At 34.8% G+C, this 20,249-nt stretch overlaps 2 protein-coding genes across 2 annotated transcripts; both read left to right on the forward strand.

Moving 5' to 3' along the window:
- Positions 1–625: 625 nt before the first annotated feature.
- Positions 626–18,286, forward strand: LOC137396638 (transcription intermediary factor 1-beta-like). Its single transcript, XM_068082954.1, has 8 exons — positions 626–672; positions 7,159–7,324; positions 8,866–9,019; positions 10,051–10,234; positions 11,329–11,519; positions 11,809–11,979; positions 14,316–14,424; positions 18,093–18,286. The coding sequence occupies exons 2-8, from the start codon at positions 7,161–7,163 to the stop codon at positions 18,284–18,286; spliced, it is 1,167 nt and encodes a 388-aa protein (XP_067939055.1). The 5' UTR covers positions 626–672; positions 7,159–7,160.
- LOC137396865 (uncharacterized) lies at positions 18,267–20,049 on the forward strand. Its single transcript, XM_068083168.1, has 2 exons — positions 18,267–18,796; positions 19,559–20,049. Exons 1-2 carry the CDS (start codon positions 18,409–18,411, stop codon positions 19,690–19,692), a joined length of 522 nt encoding a protein of 173 aa, XP_067939269.1. The 5' UTR covers positions 18,267–18,408; the 3' UTR covers positions 19,693–20,049.
- The last annotated feature ends 200 nt before the right edge of the window (positions 20,050–20,249 follow it).

Below are 20,249 nucleotides of genomic sequence, written 5' to 3' on the forward strand. Positions count from 1 at the left end.
GTTACTTGTTTTACTGATTACAAAATGTTTATGTCGTCCCACCAGCCGAAGAAGTTTTGTCAGTGTGGAAACTGCCATAAAGGAGAAAGCAAGACTTGAATGTGTGCTGGATGATGTTTTGTTTGAGTTTGTTGCAGTAGATGAATTTGTCTTATTGTATCAGCTAATACTATGTGAGTGGCCACGACTTGATGAATATTTTTAATAAAAGCTTTATGCCGAGATGAAAATATTTTTGCTTGTAAAAATTATATAATAAAATAATATTGTTGAAGATGATGCAAAACATGATTTGCAGAATATTGTAGTGAATCGGATATGGTATATGGGTGTCCGCAGAACTGGAGAATGTGCGTTCAAATCCAGTTTGCAGCAGACTTCTCATCCTTAAAACTCTATCCATGTCTATATTCTTTTCAAAAAATTGGCTTGCTTATTCACTTATTTAGTATTCGGTAAAAATACTATTAGTAAGAAACTAGTACGTAGGCAATAGGTAATAGGCGACATAATGTGGGCGGGGCTTATGGGAGGCTGTATATCGTTTGTATGGGTAGCTGCAGAACTGTGCTGATACAAAGACCGCGTTCTACATAAGTGACTTGACAGAATTACCGTAGACCGGTAGAATTGGTAGTCGGTACCCAAATGTTTACACAACATTTGGAGAAAGTGAGTAGAACAAATTTTCAATTTTCATTATTTGAGGCCTTTGAAACATTCATAATAATGCATCTGTAGCAGGATTTAAAATTTTATTCTAGCCAACATGAGCAAATAGAAAATAAGATATATGCCAATAGAGCCGCGTAAGATTATACTATTATCGCAAATACACGATGTGAATACGAGAGATAGAGACAGGTTGCCAAACGCGTGACATCATTTTGGGCAAGTCTGGGCACGTTTTGGTGGCTTGAGCGTTTTTACGGCGATCAGATTTTTTCGGTTTTAATCTTCAAATATCTTGGCAATGCGATCGCGTAACACAACAAACAACATATCAACTGATAGAGAAAAAAAATGCTTTCTTTTAAGATCAACTTAAATTTGACGCAACTACATATTTAAGATGGTGAGCGGATTCTCTGAGGTGCGGAAGTTAAGCTTCTTTTGCGTCAATTTACAGGTACAAAAATGTGGTGCACAGGTTATCAGCCTAAGTTTTTTGTCCAATTACTAAAGGTTTCATTGAATTATTTAGAACATTAGCCAGATTTCTTTACATCTCATCTACAAGCTAGGAACGAACTACAATGCCCCTTTGTGACAAGAACATTTCTTTATTTTGCTTCACTTTGCAGATAACTTTCAGACATGTGAACGCTCATATTTGCTTTCTGCTAGACCGCTATCAAAACCATTCTAAATTCAACACAACCAACTTTCAAACAGTGTATATTACTCAGACGCTTGTCATTTTAGTAGTAATATTTCATTTCAGAAATATAATAAACATATTTCATTATTGCTGTTGTTAGTTAAACTACTTACAGTAGGTTAGGCCTACAGCTTGAATAAATATTTATTTTATTGTTGTCAAACATAGGTTTGAGATAGTAGTAGATTAGGTCTGTTTTTTATACAACCTTTGTTTTTGCATAATTGCCCTTTTGAATTTCATTTCAAAACAACTTGACAACTACCATGTACATAAAACCTATCAGAACACGGCGTTGTCACAGTGGTCGCCTACGTGTCTCCCAATTACTACAGAGGAGGTGAAACTGAAGGTCCTCACAGCAACCATCAACATCAAATGCTGATGTTCAACAACATGCTACTCAACATAATTACAAAACTCATATGATTCAGAGAAATCATTAATAGACGCTGTAGGCGAAGCCTACAATGTCTAACCAAAAATTCTACCTTTGTAGAATTTTGACCTTTTGTAACTACTTTTTCCACAATTAGCAGTACCCATTTTTGTTCCCATTATAACTTCAGTCATGGGTTGTTTGACAGGAAAATTTTTAGTTAAGTAATATGACTGTTTACCATTTCATAAACAAAACACAATATTTGTTTTAACTATATATTTTTGCAAACCTTCTCTTTTAAATATAAAAATAAAACACATATCATTCCGCAGTATCAACAAGCCGTTGAGTCTCGGGTTTGAGAGTTAAGCAATTGCAATTGACATTAACAAAGCGTTTAGATGTTGAAAATAAAACAAAGTTTTTAATCCAAACTCTTTTATGAAAACTTATTGTGATTTTTTTACATTTAAAATTGGTGTGAACAAAATTTTTCAGGTTTTTCTTGTGGGCAAACAGCTATTTAAAAATTTATTTTCGATGAAGACTTGGGTTTCATTTTGCTTTAAAGTTACATTTAAACAAAAATTTATCTACAGAAATTAAACAAATATCTCCATTTTAAATTCATACAATTTGTCAGAGAAATTTACCATTGGTTTTACCATCTGGTTCTATCTAGGATGGACTGACAAGGGTGACACATAATCCTGACGTACAAGTTCAAACTTTTCTTGCCCGACTGCAAATGATTATGAGTCAGACAAATGAGTCAGACAAAGCAGGTGTTTAGCTAATGGATGTGCAAAAGTATGGTGCACTAAATAGCCAGCGGTTGTCATGACAACTATGACAGATATCAGATCCTATGAAGCTTTCAAGCTTTACAATTAATTAGCGCTTTGGAAATGGAATGCAAATTTATCAGCTTGTGGCTGTAGCCATACCAGAGCTACAGATGGTGAGACTGGAGCTAATTAATTTTCATGGCTTCGCTGGTACAGCATGATTTATTTCTCTGACCAGCAGATGATGGAGGTAACGCTAAGAAGTAATGTAGCAGAACTGTTCATATTTAAAAATTGCATAGCCATTCACTGATCATGAGCTAACTGAATGCTGCTGAATATGGTGCTAAGATTTTATAGATAACAATAGAATGTTAGCGTTAAATGAAGGTGTTCTCAATATCCAACTAAATCAAGCTTAGAAGCGTCTGCTTTGTTTTTAATCTATTCTCAGCTGCATGCAAGACAAAAAAATGGACTAGAAAGTAATGAAAGATGAGCAAAATGTCTTAAGCTAAAACGTTGCTCACAAAGTTTTGTGAGAAAGTAAATAGGTGAGGGTTTTCTTCCATGGTACCATGTTGGGTAGCGCTATTAATCAGTAATACTATATGAAAAATTAAAAGTTAGTGCAATAGGTGGTATATGATAGCGTTAAAACTAGACCTTACTTTCAATATATAATAAGAAGGTTCTAGATGCATATCAAGCCAAATGTGTACATAAGAGTTAGGCGCGTGTAAATTTTACAAGGCTTAAGATTGTTTGCTAAGCATATATACACGTATATATCTTGAGATAACCTAAATGAGGCTAATTCTCATAGGTTTATTGTTGTTGCGCTATTTATTGTATGCTAGTATTGTTCGAAGATTGTGAAATAACATGTGGGTTGACTGAGTACATGTACATGTAGTTATCGCACAGCTTATTATGGTTCCACCATTCTGCATTGTCTGAAAATTAGTCAGTTTATATATATCATTAGAAATAATTGTTATGACATCTAATTAATTGTTTTTTTAAATAGCAAACTTTTATAAATAAGGTTCTCAAAAATAGGAAACTGCAGTCAAGCCTCAGCTAGCATAGCCTGATAAAATCCACCCACAACTAAAAATTAGTAATTTATCAGTCTGCCTAGAAATAAAGATGGAAGTCTAAACATGGCAATATTTCTATAAAATTACAACAATTGCCTGTTGCACTGTTAAGTACTCATCAAGTGGAAATTTTGCAGAAAAGTATTAATAATACTAAAAAGTTCGCCAAGTGTTTAATAACTTTTAGGTACCCAATAATCAATTTTAACGTTTAATTAATAAATTTGAAAGGTGTTTATCACTAACATTTACTTCAGTACAAATTTATAGTTTTGAATCTTTATTTCTTTAGAATAAATATTTTAGTTTTTCCAAATTTAGTTTCTTTAAAAAACGCAAGCTGCAGATATGGGTACATGGCCAAAACTTATTACATGTTACAAAGTTATTTATTGTTTACTTCCGAGTTTAGTTTGGTTCTGATCGGTAATATAATGATGAGTCTGTATTTTGCTTCAGCTAATGTGGAACTGCTAGATTTAGTTATTTGACAATAAAATCAATGCCCACATATTCTCATCATCCAGTGAACAAATATCGGATTCTAAGTTATATTTACACCTAGGATAAATTACTTTAACTTTAGTAGTTTACTATCGTACATGTTACATAGATATACTTTAAAATAAAGTGAATAGATTTTTATGATCTTACATATATAGGTTAGATATCATAACCTTAAGCTTAATATATCTACAGTCACTAATAGTTAGTAATCTATTTGTCTCGATGAGCCCTTTCTCTGTGAACAAAGCAGTCAGAAAAGTACACAGTGCCCAGCTGTTAATTGTGTGTGTATAATTTCCCAGCAAGCGAAACAGTCGGAAATAGTGAATTTATTGAAGTTGTTTTCCGAGGCGAGTTTAAATCTGTTCACATATTTTCTTATAATACTAGCGTATTCAAGCTTACAATTAATATGATAAATTCCAACTAAGGCTGCAATAAGGCACTGCGAAAGTATAACGAAAGGGATTACAAAGGATTTAGGCGCTAAGGAAATACTTGTTTAGCTATGTGATTATGGGTTGGCTAAATGATACATATTAGTCAGTCACATCTCAGCTAACATAGAATTTTAATTAGTCTCAAAATATATATGTTAATTGTCTACATGCCCAGTAGAATATAGTGACTGAATACATATTTTAGATAGGTATGCAACTGAATATAAATAAAGTTAATGATGTTAGGTGTACTACTAGATGCTATTAAGACCCGAACTGAAAAGGGGAATTTCTTATTCAAAGTAGATTCAAGCTTGGCATGTGAAAGGTTGGAATCAAAACCGCATCTCCATCAACAATGTTGTGTGGTTTTGGGAGAATTATGTTATGCATCACTAATCTGAATTCATCTTTTATGGCATGTAGGATGGTTCGCTTGTGTGTGCAGGTTGAGTGTCAAGGCTCAATGTTTTATGTTAGGCGTGTGAAGATATCTTGTTGGCATAAGTCATCATGAGGGTGATGTTGACATGTAAGGTTGAGCTCGTGAGATACTAATGTTAACTAGGTCATGTTAAACCGGAGTGGCTGATCTGTATGTGACTCTTATGAATCGCCTCTAATGTTTCTCTGGTCGCTTTTCAATGATGGTGGTAAGTAAATTTCATTGCTTTGACTTCCCTTTGGCATGTTCTCTTTTTGGTTTTGACGCTGTATCTATGATTGATTTCTTCTGATTCATGAAGTTCATAATTTTCTTTTGACAGCTCCGATTAATGGATCTTTTGATGTATTTGAGGTATCATTCCGATGTAGGTATTATATGCTTATCTTGTGGTCTGACTACATTCTCTGTTGGTATCTTTTTGTCACTGTATCACCATACAACAACAGAAAAGCGAGAGAGAGAGAGAGAGAGAGAGAGAAAGAAAGTGATGACGAAAATAAAAAGGGAAATATTACCACAACATATATATGGGACTAATAACTAAGCAAAACTGGTGATAACACATATAATGCATATTTTAAAAACTACCCTGTGTCACAGCCACTAGCATTGTGCAAAGCATCTATTACACGGGCACAATAGCAAAAATTTTTTAATTAGGCTCTGAGGAACTTGCAAGAAAACCTTGTTTTAGCTCAGCCATAGGATCTCCTAAACGAAGCCTTCATAAAAGTCAAGCCGCTACACATACGCCCTGAAATGTTCCAGAGCATTACTAAATATTCATGCGGCTCTACTATACATTTTTGTTTTGAGATTAGGCGTTTTTTGCTTAGCAGATATCTTGACCTAGATAATACAGAAGACAGCCTTGTGTACTACTCACCATACAGCGTTTTACATAATGTGACGTTCGAAAAAAATCAATGGCTGACAAATGGTTTCGGCGATTTTTCTACAATGCATCATCTATTCACAACGTACTTTGTTCAAAATGTGATCTTGTTAAATAGTAGTTGCCTGCTTTTCTCAAACAGCAAACTTGAAAATGTCACAACTGTTTCTACTTGATAGATTTTCTAACCCTTGTTACTGTTGCTAAGCACCTTCAAAATGTGATTTGCTGGAATTTGCTAGTGCGCAGTCAAATTCGTGCGCATAAGGGAGCGGCAAACAGGTAACTTCCTAGTTCACTGACAGTAGCAAAATCGTTTCAATTATCTCACTTTGAGAATTTTATGGTGAGTATTACAGTATGTAAAAATATTTAATCATACGTAGCTAATAGAGCTTGTTTACTCATTGGAAGACATTTTAAGCTCATTTCGTTACATATTCACACAATGTTTAACAGCATTAACTCAGGCCAATAGCTTATGCTCGTTGATAATGTTGGCACGCGCCCCAAGCCCTAATCATTTCATTGCACCATTTTTTGTTTTTAATCTTTGTTACAGCCTTCTATGATAGGAGATCAGACAGACTTTTAAGCAATCTAAGCAGTAAGAATGTTTAGCATAAACTAAGTTTTAGCCTTACTGCCAGCCAGCTGAGCGATACCTTGAACTTACCTTGAACTTACCTTGAACTTATGTTAAGTACAGTTGTCTTTCACAGTAAAACTTGGTTTTACTAATAAATGACTATCTTTTCTCTAGGTGTAGCTTACGGTATTGAGCATTACAATATCGAACAACAAAGTTGAAGTTTTAAATCACCTCCATTTTTGAAACATTCAGAAGTTAGCATCTTGTGAAAACTTGGCATTTTTGAGCCATTAAATTTGTCGGATCATGTGGTGAACCAATCATCAAACTCTTTGCTATAGAATGACAAGTCATAACACCGCTCCCGTAATTTTGCTTGTTACAATCTTATTTTCACTGGAAACTTTGTGACTTCATATATTTAAGTGCTTTAAAAATGCTTTATTCGACGCATTGTACATAATAGATGGCTTTAAATAATGTTCCAGACAACTAAGCATTAGCTAGTCTACAGCATTCAAACTATTATCATCTTATGATGTATTGTTTAGTATGTAATTCTTTAGGTTCAATATAAAGTTTTAAACTACATTTTTATAATTTGTTTTTCATTTCATTTTAGCAATGGCTTCTGTTTTTTATGATATTGAGTGTGAATTTTGTGGATTGAGAAACAAAAAACTAGTTGATCCAAAAAAATTACCTTGCGGCCACATACACTGTATGCCGTGCCTTACATCGCACTATGAACAGAGCAAGATTTGCTGGTGCGGCTTTCAAAGCTGCGGGTAAGTAATATTCAACGGTCTTGTGATGCTAAAATTGTAAATATTTAATAGGTTTGGGAACAAGCTATTTAGAATGATTCACCGACTAGGCCCTGCTATTGTTCTAAAAGGTCACTTTTACCAAAATTGTTTTTCAGAAAATTTATTATTAAGTGGCGAGTATATTAATTCCATGTGCTCACGTACCGTCATAGTTGACCAATGAGAAATAGTTTTTATTTGAAATGATTTGTGTACATTTACCTCATTATAAAGAGTGATCATCATTGAACTTACTATAATATATGTTACAACTCTTGTCTCTAGTTGTTTATTAGTCCAACTCTCAAATAAAACAAGTATTTAAAAGATGACTTTAAAAAAGCACATTACAGTTATTTGATATCCAAAGATTCACTATGTCTTACTCTGTTGTGTTGTAGGTGCAAAATATGTGGCAATATGATTACAAGCTCTTAAAATCTCAAAAGCGAACAATTAATCGAAGCCATCCTAAAAAATGCCGTAGTTAGGAATATCTTTATTTGGTTGACATTCTCCAACCTTTTGGTTATTGTTTTGACACCTGATGTTATCTTGTGAAATTAAAGGCCAATAAAAAGCTCTATATAGAAAATCTTGTAGCACTAATTTATGACAAACACTTCGGGTTCAAGCAAAACCCCCATATCAAATATAATTTGTCATTACTTCATTGTATCGATTCAGCCTGGTCTAATCATCTAGTCGTAATCGTATCATGTGACCTGAACTTTCCGCCAAATTGCGCGAAAAGTTACTGCAGAATGTTTTTACTATCACCGGTAAAGAGCTGGCTCTTCAGGTCCATTAGAAAGTGATATGCATTCCTTTAAGGTAAGGTTAAAAAGAGACATCTTTTAAAGGGTTGGTTTAAAGATATTAGGACTCAGATGACAGATTTAAAGTTATGATGAAATAAGCGCGTAAGAACAATGTACACGGTTTATCGAATGCATGAACTACATGTATATTTGAGAAAAATTTTTGACGAATGAGGTTGCATGAAAGATTAAACAGAAACCATCTTGTTCAACTACATCCTATTTGAGCCGTTTTGACAATTGATTCCAATTTGCGACATTTTTGTGATGACTTCATTTACCTGCTGATTTTTAAGCCTGTAGAAGTTTGTAATCACATTTCCACATATTTTATGCCCTCAACACAGTAGAATAAAACATGGCGAATTGGTTGATATCAAATAACTGTAATGTGATTTTTGTTGCAAGTCAACCTTCAATAATTGTCCTTTATCAGATAATAGATATCGCTCTGTGACCAAACAAGTTATCTGATATATGACTAATGACGGATATAATTCAAGATAATTGAGAATATTTCATCCTTAAATTAGTCTAAAATAAAAAGAATTTAGCAGCCCTGTATTATTTTATTACATTAGCATACTTATGGCAGCACTTACCTTATATGTTAACATAACATAACATGTAATCTAAAATTTAAATAAAGTCTATGTGTACATTTTATCAAACTGAGCTATGTATAAACTATGATTTCAGGAAGGTGTATAAGATGTCACCCGAATCATTGGCTGACAATGATGTTGATGCTGCAAGGCTTTGCGACACTTGTGCCAAGAGAGGACAACATAAACGCCAAGCCACATCTTATTGCACCGACTGTTCTAGGAAATTCTGTAAAGAGCACCTGGAGGTATGTCATATATATATTTGATTTGGGTGTTGCTGCCACCATTCATAGCTTTAGAGTTCAACTGTCATGTTCAGATTTATTTAAAATGACAGCATATTTACTGTTGTTTATCTCTGTTATTCATTAAATATAAACATAATAGTCCAGTTGTTTACTTGTACTGACCAGCTGCAACGACTCTCCTTTTAAATATTCATATTTATATTTCCCAAATTAGTAACATTGCTGTAATAAGGGCTGATGCTTATCAGCGCCTATCATTCAGCTCTAGAACTTTGGAACTCAGTCTAAGCAGTTTACGCTTAGTTATATCGTTGAATCCATCAAGTGATAATGCTTATCATTTATCACTGGAACTGTCACACTCATGCAAAGCTGTTTTCACTAAGTGCAAACAATGAGGTTTACTATGAGTATTGCCTTTTCTCATTTCCTTGTAAAGCAAAGTGACTCCTGTGGTCTGAAATTGTTCTAAATAGTAGAAAATCAGGATATTCATTAGTCAGTGCATGCCACAGTATTCTATGTGACTGCAAGTATAATATCCAGTCAGTACGGTAAAGGGTCAGGATTATCTACTTCTATTAAAAACAGTCATATTCTACACAATCATCATTCTATGTAGCAGTTTGACCATGCTACTACTCACAATCCTATTACTCACAATCCTATTACTCACAATGTGGCTTTATATGAAACAAGACTGCCCATCCTTGCGCTGCAGTGTTTTGATGTACAATATTGCTGTCAGAGTTTTTAGGGTAATAGTGGCACCGTGACTTCTGAGGATGCAGCAATATTCATACTGCTATGTACTCTACACCAATCCTACTCAACTTGTTTTTTAACTCATGGGATTCACAACTGCTTCCCTTCTAGGTGTAGAATAACTTATAATACTTTTGATAAGAAGTGCTGTCATCATATTTAGTTTTTAGTGTTGCCAGTACAACCATTACTGCAGAGATTCTGCTGTAACTGTAATTTGCTATGTTTCGAAAGAGTACTGTAACTACGCTTGGCCTTTTTAGCAGCACGATAATGCCCTGGACGGTCATCACAAGATATCCATGGCCCAGTATTTGTCAAATAAGAGCCAGAATTTGTCAGATATCTGTACAAAGCACGAAAATCAGCTGCTAGTGTTTGGGTGTAAAGTCTGCCGTACCACCAGCTGTGTGAAATGCGTAGCAGATTCAACAAAATGTGAAAAAGGTAAGTTTGTTGAGAAAAAGTTGTATTTATATCAGAGAGTATGATGACATTTACATACTGAACAAAACTGCAAAAATATGAAAATATTTAATAAAAAATTTCATAAGCAGAGCTGGTGCAGGTAGTGCTAGGGTTAAATACTGGTTTTTTGGTTTCTATAAGGAGTGTTTGATATTTACACATGCTGCTTTGTCATGGTTGGCAGGCTGATTATTGAGAAGGTATTTTATGTGAACACATGAATTGCCTTCAGATAAAAAATACATGGTCGTTCTGAAAAAAATTCATTCAATACTAGAGTTGTTATAAATACTTCAAATGTACAATTCATACTGCAGATCTAAAAACAAAAAAAAAGCTGAAAAGGGTTTGGTGCAACTCTTCACTTCTTCACACTGAGAGAACCAGCCACTATAGGTATTAATAAATGTATTTTATCAATACAGCATACTATAATGACAAGTATAATACAATATAGCACAACTGTTTTGCTGGAGCTCTCCTCTAGTAGTGCGTTGAGCAAAAGTCCTGTAGGTCCTAACAGATGCTCAGATATGCCCTACGGTTCAAGTAGGGCTAACTGGTCATATTTTCTCTAGCCAGCCTTTGGACAGTTAGTCTGACTAGTTTGAGTCTAGAACTGACGTCCCTTACAAAAGAAAGAGATGGCGCTGGTGTCTGACACTAGTAGTAACATTTAGTAATGACTCCTACTTTTCTTTCAGTTTATGTCTCCCTTCTACTCAGTCTGATTGTATTTAGAGTAGTCATTTTTACACTGTACATAATTTTATAGAGTTTATACCTGTCCTAATAAGAAACTATTATTAGATACAAAGTGGCATAGATTTTCTTCTGTCTACTCTGAACTATATCAAAATCGTTCACCCACTTTTTTGATAAAATCAACATACCTTGCCATCTCTTTTCTTGACTCGCTTTAACCATTGGTAGTCAGCAGATTAAGGTCACAGTTCACGGTAAACTATCTTACTCAGATCTCCGTTTTCTGCCTAAATCTTCATAAGATTAATATCAAATTCATAACTTATTTTGAGTAAATCTATACTGACAATCATAGTAATATTGTACAGGTGGACCGCATGACCTCCAGGAACTGGAAGATCTGGCAGCCTCCCTGCTGAACACCATAAACACAGAAGAGAGTACAACCAAGGATGAGGAATATGAGAGACTCTTCAAGGAGGTATCTAAAGTACAGGCAGACTTTGATGAGGAAACACAAGCCATGCTTCTACTTATTCATAAGAGTAGAGATAGTCAGGTTTGTAATTAATTTTCATCTTGGAATACCCATATGGCCTTCTTTCCTTTGTTGTACCCAAGTACATGTAGTTGCCCTGACATAATGGCATTTGCTGTAATACGAGAAAGAGGCTACAATTTGATGTCATAAAAAAAGATTTAATCTACTTACCTCAGATATTACTTAATGTTATATTCAAGTGGTTGCTGTGATAATGTAATATTAGTTTTAGCGAGAGTAGTAGACTACAACTCCTGAATGTTAGCTTTTCTATTATTTCCATTTACTCTTCTATTTCCTGTTACAGTTGAATGAGATTAAAGTTAAATATGACACATTAGAGAAACATGTGCTGGAAAACCGACAGCAGTCGCAGGCTAAAATTGCTGACTTCATAGAAGACGAGCTGCTCAAGCAGTGGAATAGCCTGAGGACCAATAAGGAGTTACTAGTAACTGGTACAAAAAGTCATACTCCGGTAAGCTATTGGACAGGATTGTTACTCTGGAGTTCATTAATTTTCAGGACTTCATGTATGTGAGGGTATTGCAGATATATGTGGATGCCTGTGTGTACAAGAGTTTGTGTTGTGTATATTTTGGGTTTTCTTGTGTGTACGAGTGCATGTGTAGCATATATCTAATGGTATACCTGTGTGTGCTAGCGCTTTTGTAGTGTATATATTTTGGTATTATTGTGAGTACTGGTCTTACGTAGTATATATAATTTAGTATACCCGGGTGTAATAATTTTAGGCGAGTGTGTATTTTTTGGTCTACCTGTGTGTAATAGTTCTAGGGTAGTATATATATTGTTGTATACCTGTGTGTACTAGTGTTTGTGTAGTGTATACATTTTAGTAAAACTGTGTAGCAAGAGTAATAGACTGCATAAAATAAACCACATAAAACAGGAAGGAAATGGATTTTTACCTATTTTAATTCAGTACATACACTAAAGAAGTGGCAAATACCTATTTACCTAGTAAAATCTACAATAAACTATAACATTACTATGAACCCTACCGTAAGATTTTACATATTGGCTAACGATGGTCGGAGAGGCTTAACAGAAATGTGTTCGGTACATAAAATCTTTATGACTCTGCGTAACAGAAACTGAGTCTAACTTATATGAAATCAGTTTACTAAACAAACACTTACAGATATTTTTTGATATTTTTCTGCAAAAAAGTTAAATTTGTCGTCTTAACTTTTTATTAGTTTTTTCAGGTTTGGCAATTTTGCCAGACATTTGCTATTTATTTTATCCAATCTTTTAAATACTCTTTCCATACTGATTCATGGAGAAGGACTAATGTTGTTCTTATAGTCAGTCTCCCACATATTGCCATGGTACGACCTACGAGCTTAATGCGTTGTGCGACTGAGCTCGTATGTTAGTCTACTCCAATGTGGGTGCAATTTATTTATTTATAGAACAAATAACTATATATTGTTTGGTTTCCATACTCTGAAAGAAACAAATAAAACCACTTGAAGAAGATTTAACAGAAAAAAAAACATTCTGGATATTTTCCTAACTTACGACACGCTTTCAAAAAGCAACAAATAAAAAATAAAGCAAATAAATGTGAATAATTAAATTGAGAAATTGAATACATGCGATAGCAGCTAATGCTAGCATTTGCTAGGAACTAAAAGATAAGTTATTTTTTGCTACAACAGTTGACTTTAATGATTTTTGATTGTGATCCACAGACTTGGAAGCAAACTTTCATTTTAAACATAGCATAATTAAAGTTTTGTTGGCGTTCATAGTTTTAAGTTTCTCGCAGCTTAGTTAGTTCTTCCTTTGTTTAGCTTTTACGATCAGTTGATCGTTCAAAGAAAAATCTACCTGAGGACACTTGCCTTTGTTGCCCTTTTAACATGTTGAAATAAGGACGAACACAGGTTTCGTCACAAAGGGCTAATGCACGACCACTAGCTAACTTTTCCGAAAGTTTATTTTTATAATCTTCCAAGATGGCACCAAACTTTTCACATAGCATCGTCTCAGTTACACTATTGCTGGCCAGTTTTTTGTCTTATATCCAAATCTTGAGCAGCCTATCCATCAGCTATCATGAAAATTGCTGCCGATCGTCAAGATCTCTGTGGCGTTTATAAAAAATAGTTACGCTTTTTACAAACTGAATGCTTTCTTTTTATAATTTTTGAATGTTTTTCAATCATATTGCTGAGCTAGTTCAATCATACATTTCACTTGTTTTTCAATTATTTCATATTTGATGTCAATTATTATCATTCGCTTTTTCTCTGCATTATCATTCATTGTACCGGGGAGCTTTCGGTCTGCCCACAGTACTTTTAATGCACATAATTCTGCACTGACAGCACGCACAAAACATGGTGCAAAAGTATAACCTGAGCAGTTGATAAATACTGAGTGATGCTTTTCTCATAAAACACCCTTGACATACTTGGTCACCGATCAGCATGCTCATATCTCAAACAAAGCTAGCATGCTAGTGCTGAAACTTGGATAAAGGCTGGCTTGTATCTGAAGTTTCTAAAATGTTGGGGTATTCAAAAGTTGAAGTATGACTGTGCCTGGTCATTTAGTGGCCTTCGAGAAATAGTTTGTATGCCTGTAATGGAAAGATTTCTTGTATCTCTATAAAGAAACTTGTTTAAAATTCTGATCGCGTCTCGAAATTCTCATATGTTAGGGAAATCTTATTTAGAAATATGACTGTATAAAATGACCATACCATTTGTTATAAACGCAACACTTGCAATTATTTATCATTTTCCATGAAATTTTCTATTAGGATCACTTTATGTTTAGGCTGCAATTGTGAGAGGATTTGGAAAGTTGAAGGCAGAGTTGAACAGAATTGCTAAAGAGGATTTACCAGAACTCAGACTCACAGACCAGCTAAAGTTAAGGCATACAGGTATGATTGACTAAAATTGGACGTTTCCTGCCTAATGATGCTGATCCCAATTTAGTTGGCAAATGATATGTGGACTCAGCATGTTTGGGTTTGCTGGAAGCTTATTGATTGTAAGGCTAGATATTTGATTGAATGTCACTCTAATAATGCTATTATCCCCTTGACACCATGATGTAATTAATTTGAGGACTTTTTGTAAACAGTGTAGCCCAATAGTTTGCCATTTAATTTAACTGAATGTCAAAGAGTTACAACCAATTGTTTGCCTTTCTTCTCCTTAGAGATGAACTTACTCAAAATTTTGATAATTTGTATCAGAAAGTATTAGTATGTGTAAACAGTTTGCCAACACAAGTAGTAATTGGAATTGTATGTTGGGAGTCCAATGTACAGTAGTCCAAGGAGAAAGTCCGCTGTAACAGTCATTTACATACTGTAATTGTTATGTACAAGCGCAGTATGTAAAGGTAACTCAGAATTTACTCAGTAATATTATTACCAAGTAGAAGTTTACAAACTCTGCATCGTTAGACCAATTTGAATGGGGTAACTGACACGCATTGACAAAAACAGCCAGGGTTCAAAGGGTTAAATCTGTAAGTGTAGCATTGGAAACTACTAACTAAAATGCTGCAGCGATTTATGCAATAATAAAAAACAACCTCAGGAATGGAATCAAGGAGTGCGTTACATTGACAAAAAAATTTTGTATCATTGCCTTACCAACATGTAAAATAGCAGGGATAGATTTTTATGATTTTGCTAACTTGACACTGATAGGTATATCAATAATAGTAGTTGATTTTGTGTCTCTCGTTTTAAAGCAAGTCAGAGTTTACTGTTTAACTTGCATTGATTTCTTAAGGTTGGTTCACACTGTATCACAGTATGTCTGAGTTAATGCCACACTAGATGGTGATCATTTGTTGTAACATTATTCAACCTTTCTCTAGCACTTCAGTATTTACATCAACATAAATATTACCTGACATCATGTTAATAATACACTATGTAGTGGCTGAAGTGATAAAATACTAGTCCTGCAGCAACTATACTGTAGACTACACAATCCACGACAGTCAATCACTGTTAATGCATAGTGAATGGTGGTTGTTGAACATGTTGCAGGCTGTCATAGATGTTTAGCAAAAGATGGGTTTACTTGAACAGCTGTAATAGTTCCCGACATATCCTTGGTGATGGCATCAGTCTATGATGCACATTATCAATGAAAAATCACTAAGATGGGAGTCACGACATACGGTGATATAGTGTAAACTGGCCTTTGAGGATGTCTGTATTTGCAATTCACTAAACAAGTTTACCGCATGTACGATGATGGACGAGTATATGTACTTACATGTATAGCAATTGTGTGAGTTGAGAAAGCAGTTTAAATCTTCTCGACTGTTGAAATTATGGTTCAACTTACTATTTTTGCTGTAAATCCTGTGTTATAAGGGTCTGCAACAACCTCTGGAAAATAGGGTCACTTACTGGGTATGATGAACCACTACTTTAGCTCTCATATTATATACCTAATTAATAATTGATAATTCTGTGTTTTGGGTAAAAATGATGAAAAATTTAACTGGCTTACTAAAACCGATCCATTAGCCTGAGGCCCAATGTTTAAAATATAGCTCATGTAGGAGTAAACTGAGTTTTGCTTTTTTATTGTCAATAATATGCAGCCCCCAGTGTATTTTATACTTCATGCTGTCCAACCAAGTCCTACTATATGAGCTTCCATCAACCCATTTATATATTAATTATCATTGTTACATGGAATGATAGAGCACCTGTAGCTAGCCTGGGCATGGCTCTCTTGGAGGTGGGGGTGACAGATAGCCTGGGAAACATAGCGAAAAAAATGTAAGATAAACTCTGTAAACGAGCGACATATGTTACATATGATGTTCACACTGATACTAATGGAAGCTTGTCGACAGATTCAGATCTTACGATGTAGTAGATATGCCACGTTTAAAAGCCTATAGTCTCGGTCATGTAACTTGATCCAGTAAAAGGCCCTATGTTTTTGATAGACTGGGTGGGTACGTAATACCCCATTTGATAATCAAACGATAAGAAGCATAGGTTACCAATCTTTTCCGTTTTCACATTTGCAGTTTCATTTCATAAACTGATGAAAAATTAGGCAATTAAAAACAATCTATCAAAGCTTTAGGCATAGTCACAGTGAGACCAGACCATTCCAAAGCTTTACAACATATTTTCACAGGTTTGACCAATTTATAGTTCTTCCTACTGGCTTTGGAAAAAGTATTTGCTATCTGATGGCATTGTTTTGGTGTGGTAGGTCCGAGTCGTTCGTAATAACTGTCGCGAGTAGTCATAATACTTGCAAGTTAAATAAAATTGAGAATACTTTTTAGTAGAGAAACCTTTCTTTACTCGCAGTGTGCGCTTCACTTTTGTTGTTCTATTGCTATTCGTTTGCTATGTTTGTTTTGCTATTGTGAAAGTTGTTTATTTACTTAAATTAATTTTATATTATAGGTAAATCAAAACATAATTAATTAAACATATGAAATAATATAACTCATGTGATTGAATTAATATGCAACCAATATATCATACTTACCAACCAGAGTTTGTTTGCTGCCAAATCAGATTAAAAATAATACATAATACTCGCATAGACCATAAGAAAAACTGTCACATGATACTCCTTCCGAAATAACGATTGTTTTATTAACGACTGCAGCAGTCGACTTTTAGAGTTGTCTTCCTTGGGCGTTGCTATGTGTCCAAGGCTCTCTTTATTTCCCCCCCCCCCTTTCCAAGAGAGCCATGCCCAGGCTGCGAAATCTTTTTTCCCAAACAGGTTTACATACGGCAGTAAAATCTTGGCTCCTGATTGATTTTCGTAATTGAGTTTTAGTAACCAAAACCTACATCATTACATTAGAAATCAATAGTTATAATTAGAAAAGAACACAAAATTGTAAATGACGTAGAAAAAATATGTTATCATTCAAAAAGTGCTGGTAAAACGTAAGAGACGCTCACTTGAAACTCATTAATTTAAGCCACTTTGAATAAAATTTTGAAATTTTGTGTTCCTTTCTAATTAAAACTATTGATTTTTAATGTAATGATGTAGGGCTTGATTACTAAAACTTAATTACTAAAACCAATCAGGAGCCAAAAATTTATCGTCGTATGTAAACCTGTTTGGAAAAAAAAAATTTGCGCCCAGGTTAACCTATAGCCATATGAACCTTTGACAGTCTGTTGTTTAGGTGAGAAATAGCTGGGTAAAAAGAGACAGGTTGGCATTCTTCCAAGTAATCATTATAACAATGCTTAATATTAGACACAGCTGATAGCAGTTGGTATTAGTATCATATAACTATTTTGAGTTTAATAATAGTTGAACATTATTGTATGGCAGTGATGTCATGTTGGTTAAATTATGAGTATTTTTATTGTTTAACATAATTGTTTTTCGGTGCTTATCACGCAGAAAAATGGCAACTTAATTAAATCAAATTGAGTGTTGCTTATAGAGGAATGCGAAGATGGTGATAGAACAGAAACCCTAGCTTCTATCGGCTAATATATTTTTTTCAAGTGCCATATTTCTGTGTATAGTAAAAAAATAACGGTGGCTACGCACATGTACACTTTCTATTCTACAGGTGAAAGAAGAGAAATTGAAGTACAAATTTTCTCCTCGCATTCTATTATTGTTGAAGAACAAAAAGCTCCACCTGTTCCCAAAAGACTCCCCAAGTCCCTCATCAAACTTTCCAGCGTACCATTACCGTCTCGTCCTCTTTCCATCTGCCACTATAAGGCAGATGGAGAGATGACAGCACAGTCAGCAGCATAGACATTGATAATAATGTCACCTACAGATTCATCTCCACATATTGTCCAGTAGAGTCTATCCTTTGCTACAATGACAGGCTTTTTACACTTTCTCTTACCAGTCTTACAGTCAGTGTGTACAACATGGAAGGGGGACTCATCACCAGCTGGGAGCATCCTAATCATGAATACTATGCTGACACGCTGGTGATAAACAACGACAAGGTTTTTATCGCTGACCCACCCAACAGCAGGATCACTACCTACTCCTTAGATGGCCAAGTTCTAGACCATATCCCCTGTCCTCTTCTCACTAATAGCAGCTATGTCACCATGTGCTCCCCTGATAACTCGTCTCTCATCTTATCATCCTGCAGACATTTCAAAGTATTTAAAATAGACATAAACACCCATGTAGTCCTTTGGACCCTCACTGAAGTGAAAGACCCTCTAGGGATGGTGAGCTATGGGGAATATGTGCTACTTGCTGCATTCAACAGCAAGACTATTTGCATCATTAACTCTACTACAGGTTAGTTATTAGCAATATACAAGGTTATTATACTATGTGTGGCTATTATGCAGGATAGCATTAAAGCTAAATTGTGTACATAGTTATAAAGAGGGATGCCAAATATTTGTGCAGTTTAAATATGACTAGCAATACTGGGTGATAGACTGAGCTCTTACCAAATGTAGTCTGAGTTCCTATTGGAGGCAAATTTGAACAAAACTGTTTGAAAAAATTATTGAAACGCTCATAACACGATACTAAATTTTCTACAGAAGTCTTTTAAAATTTTTTGTAAAATTAAATTCAAAAATACTGAAGCAGGGAGCTATTTTTACAACTAAAAAGTGTGTATCAGTTATTTATAAAAATTTAAGATAGCAGTGATGAGTTTTATTTTGCTATAGAACTTCTACACTCTGTTTTTCTTAATCATATCTTTTTTCTTACCTATAAGCGCACATCTGAGTTTACGGTGCGTTACAAATAACAACATTGCAAGCTCTTATCACAACTGAGATAAAGATAGGAATGTTCATACCATTTCAGTGGAGAACCTGCCGCCCTGACCTTGTGTCATTCTATGGCACATTTGTTATTATTGGGTTATGAGAGAGCCAAGAATTTATAGCTTGAAAATTTGCCGTGAAACTTCCTGTCAGATTGAGCAGTGCTTCCATTTTTATTTAGCTTTTATTTAGGAGCTGCCTGACAGCAGTGTCCATGTAGAGCTAATATTTATATGTGGAAGTTTGACTGTGTATTTATTATTATATATTGTAGGGAATATAGTCTCTCAGGTGGCACATGATGATATAGCTGGAGGTAGTAAGCCCTCCTTGGATGTGTCTGGCTCTACTCTCCTCATACCTAAATATAGCAGCGATGAGGTCATCTTCTACAAGATGAACTGTTAATACCAGAGACTACAACCGATGTCACGAGAATGAAGGTCGTTGTGTGAAGACATTTGGAAAGACATTATTACAATTGACTTGCAGCTGAGTCTCTATCTGAATCTGTCAGTAACACAGGCCGTAATGCCTATGAAAAGACAAGCTCTAACAGAGTAGACAGGAAAGCCAAAACTTCATGGTCGTACGCTCGGCCCAATCCTTTTGAGCTACTCTCTGTCACCTGTCTTGCTCCTTGGCAACCCAGCCAATGTGTTAACTATATAACTTTAGATTTGTCGTTAGGCCTTCCTTACATTTTGCTTTAGAAATATTTTATACATGAATAATAAATCAATGGATTAGGTTGCCAGGAGTTGACTGTAGAGTATGTAAGCCATGTTGCTGTTATAATAAAAGCTCTTTATAATGACCCTTGAAAGGAGCCTATGCTGGCACTCTGCCAGATCAGCAATAGGACTAGTTGCACGCATTGTCATAGTTTTAATTTGGCTTGAAATGGAAAAGACAACTTCTCCATTAGCTATCGTTGTCATTGCACCTTTAGTTTTACCTATTCT

This window comes from Watersipora subatra, chromosome 5 (assembly GCF_963576615.1).
Source record: "Watersipora subatra chromosome 5, tzWatSuba1.1, whole genome shotgun sequence".
In the NCBI taxonomy this organism is placed as follows: Eukaryota; Metazoa; Bryozoa; class Gymnolaemata; order Cheilostomatida; family Watersiporidae; genus Watersipora; species Watersipora subatra.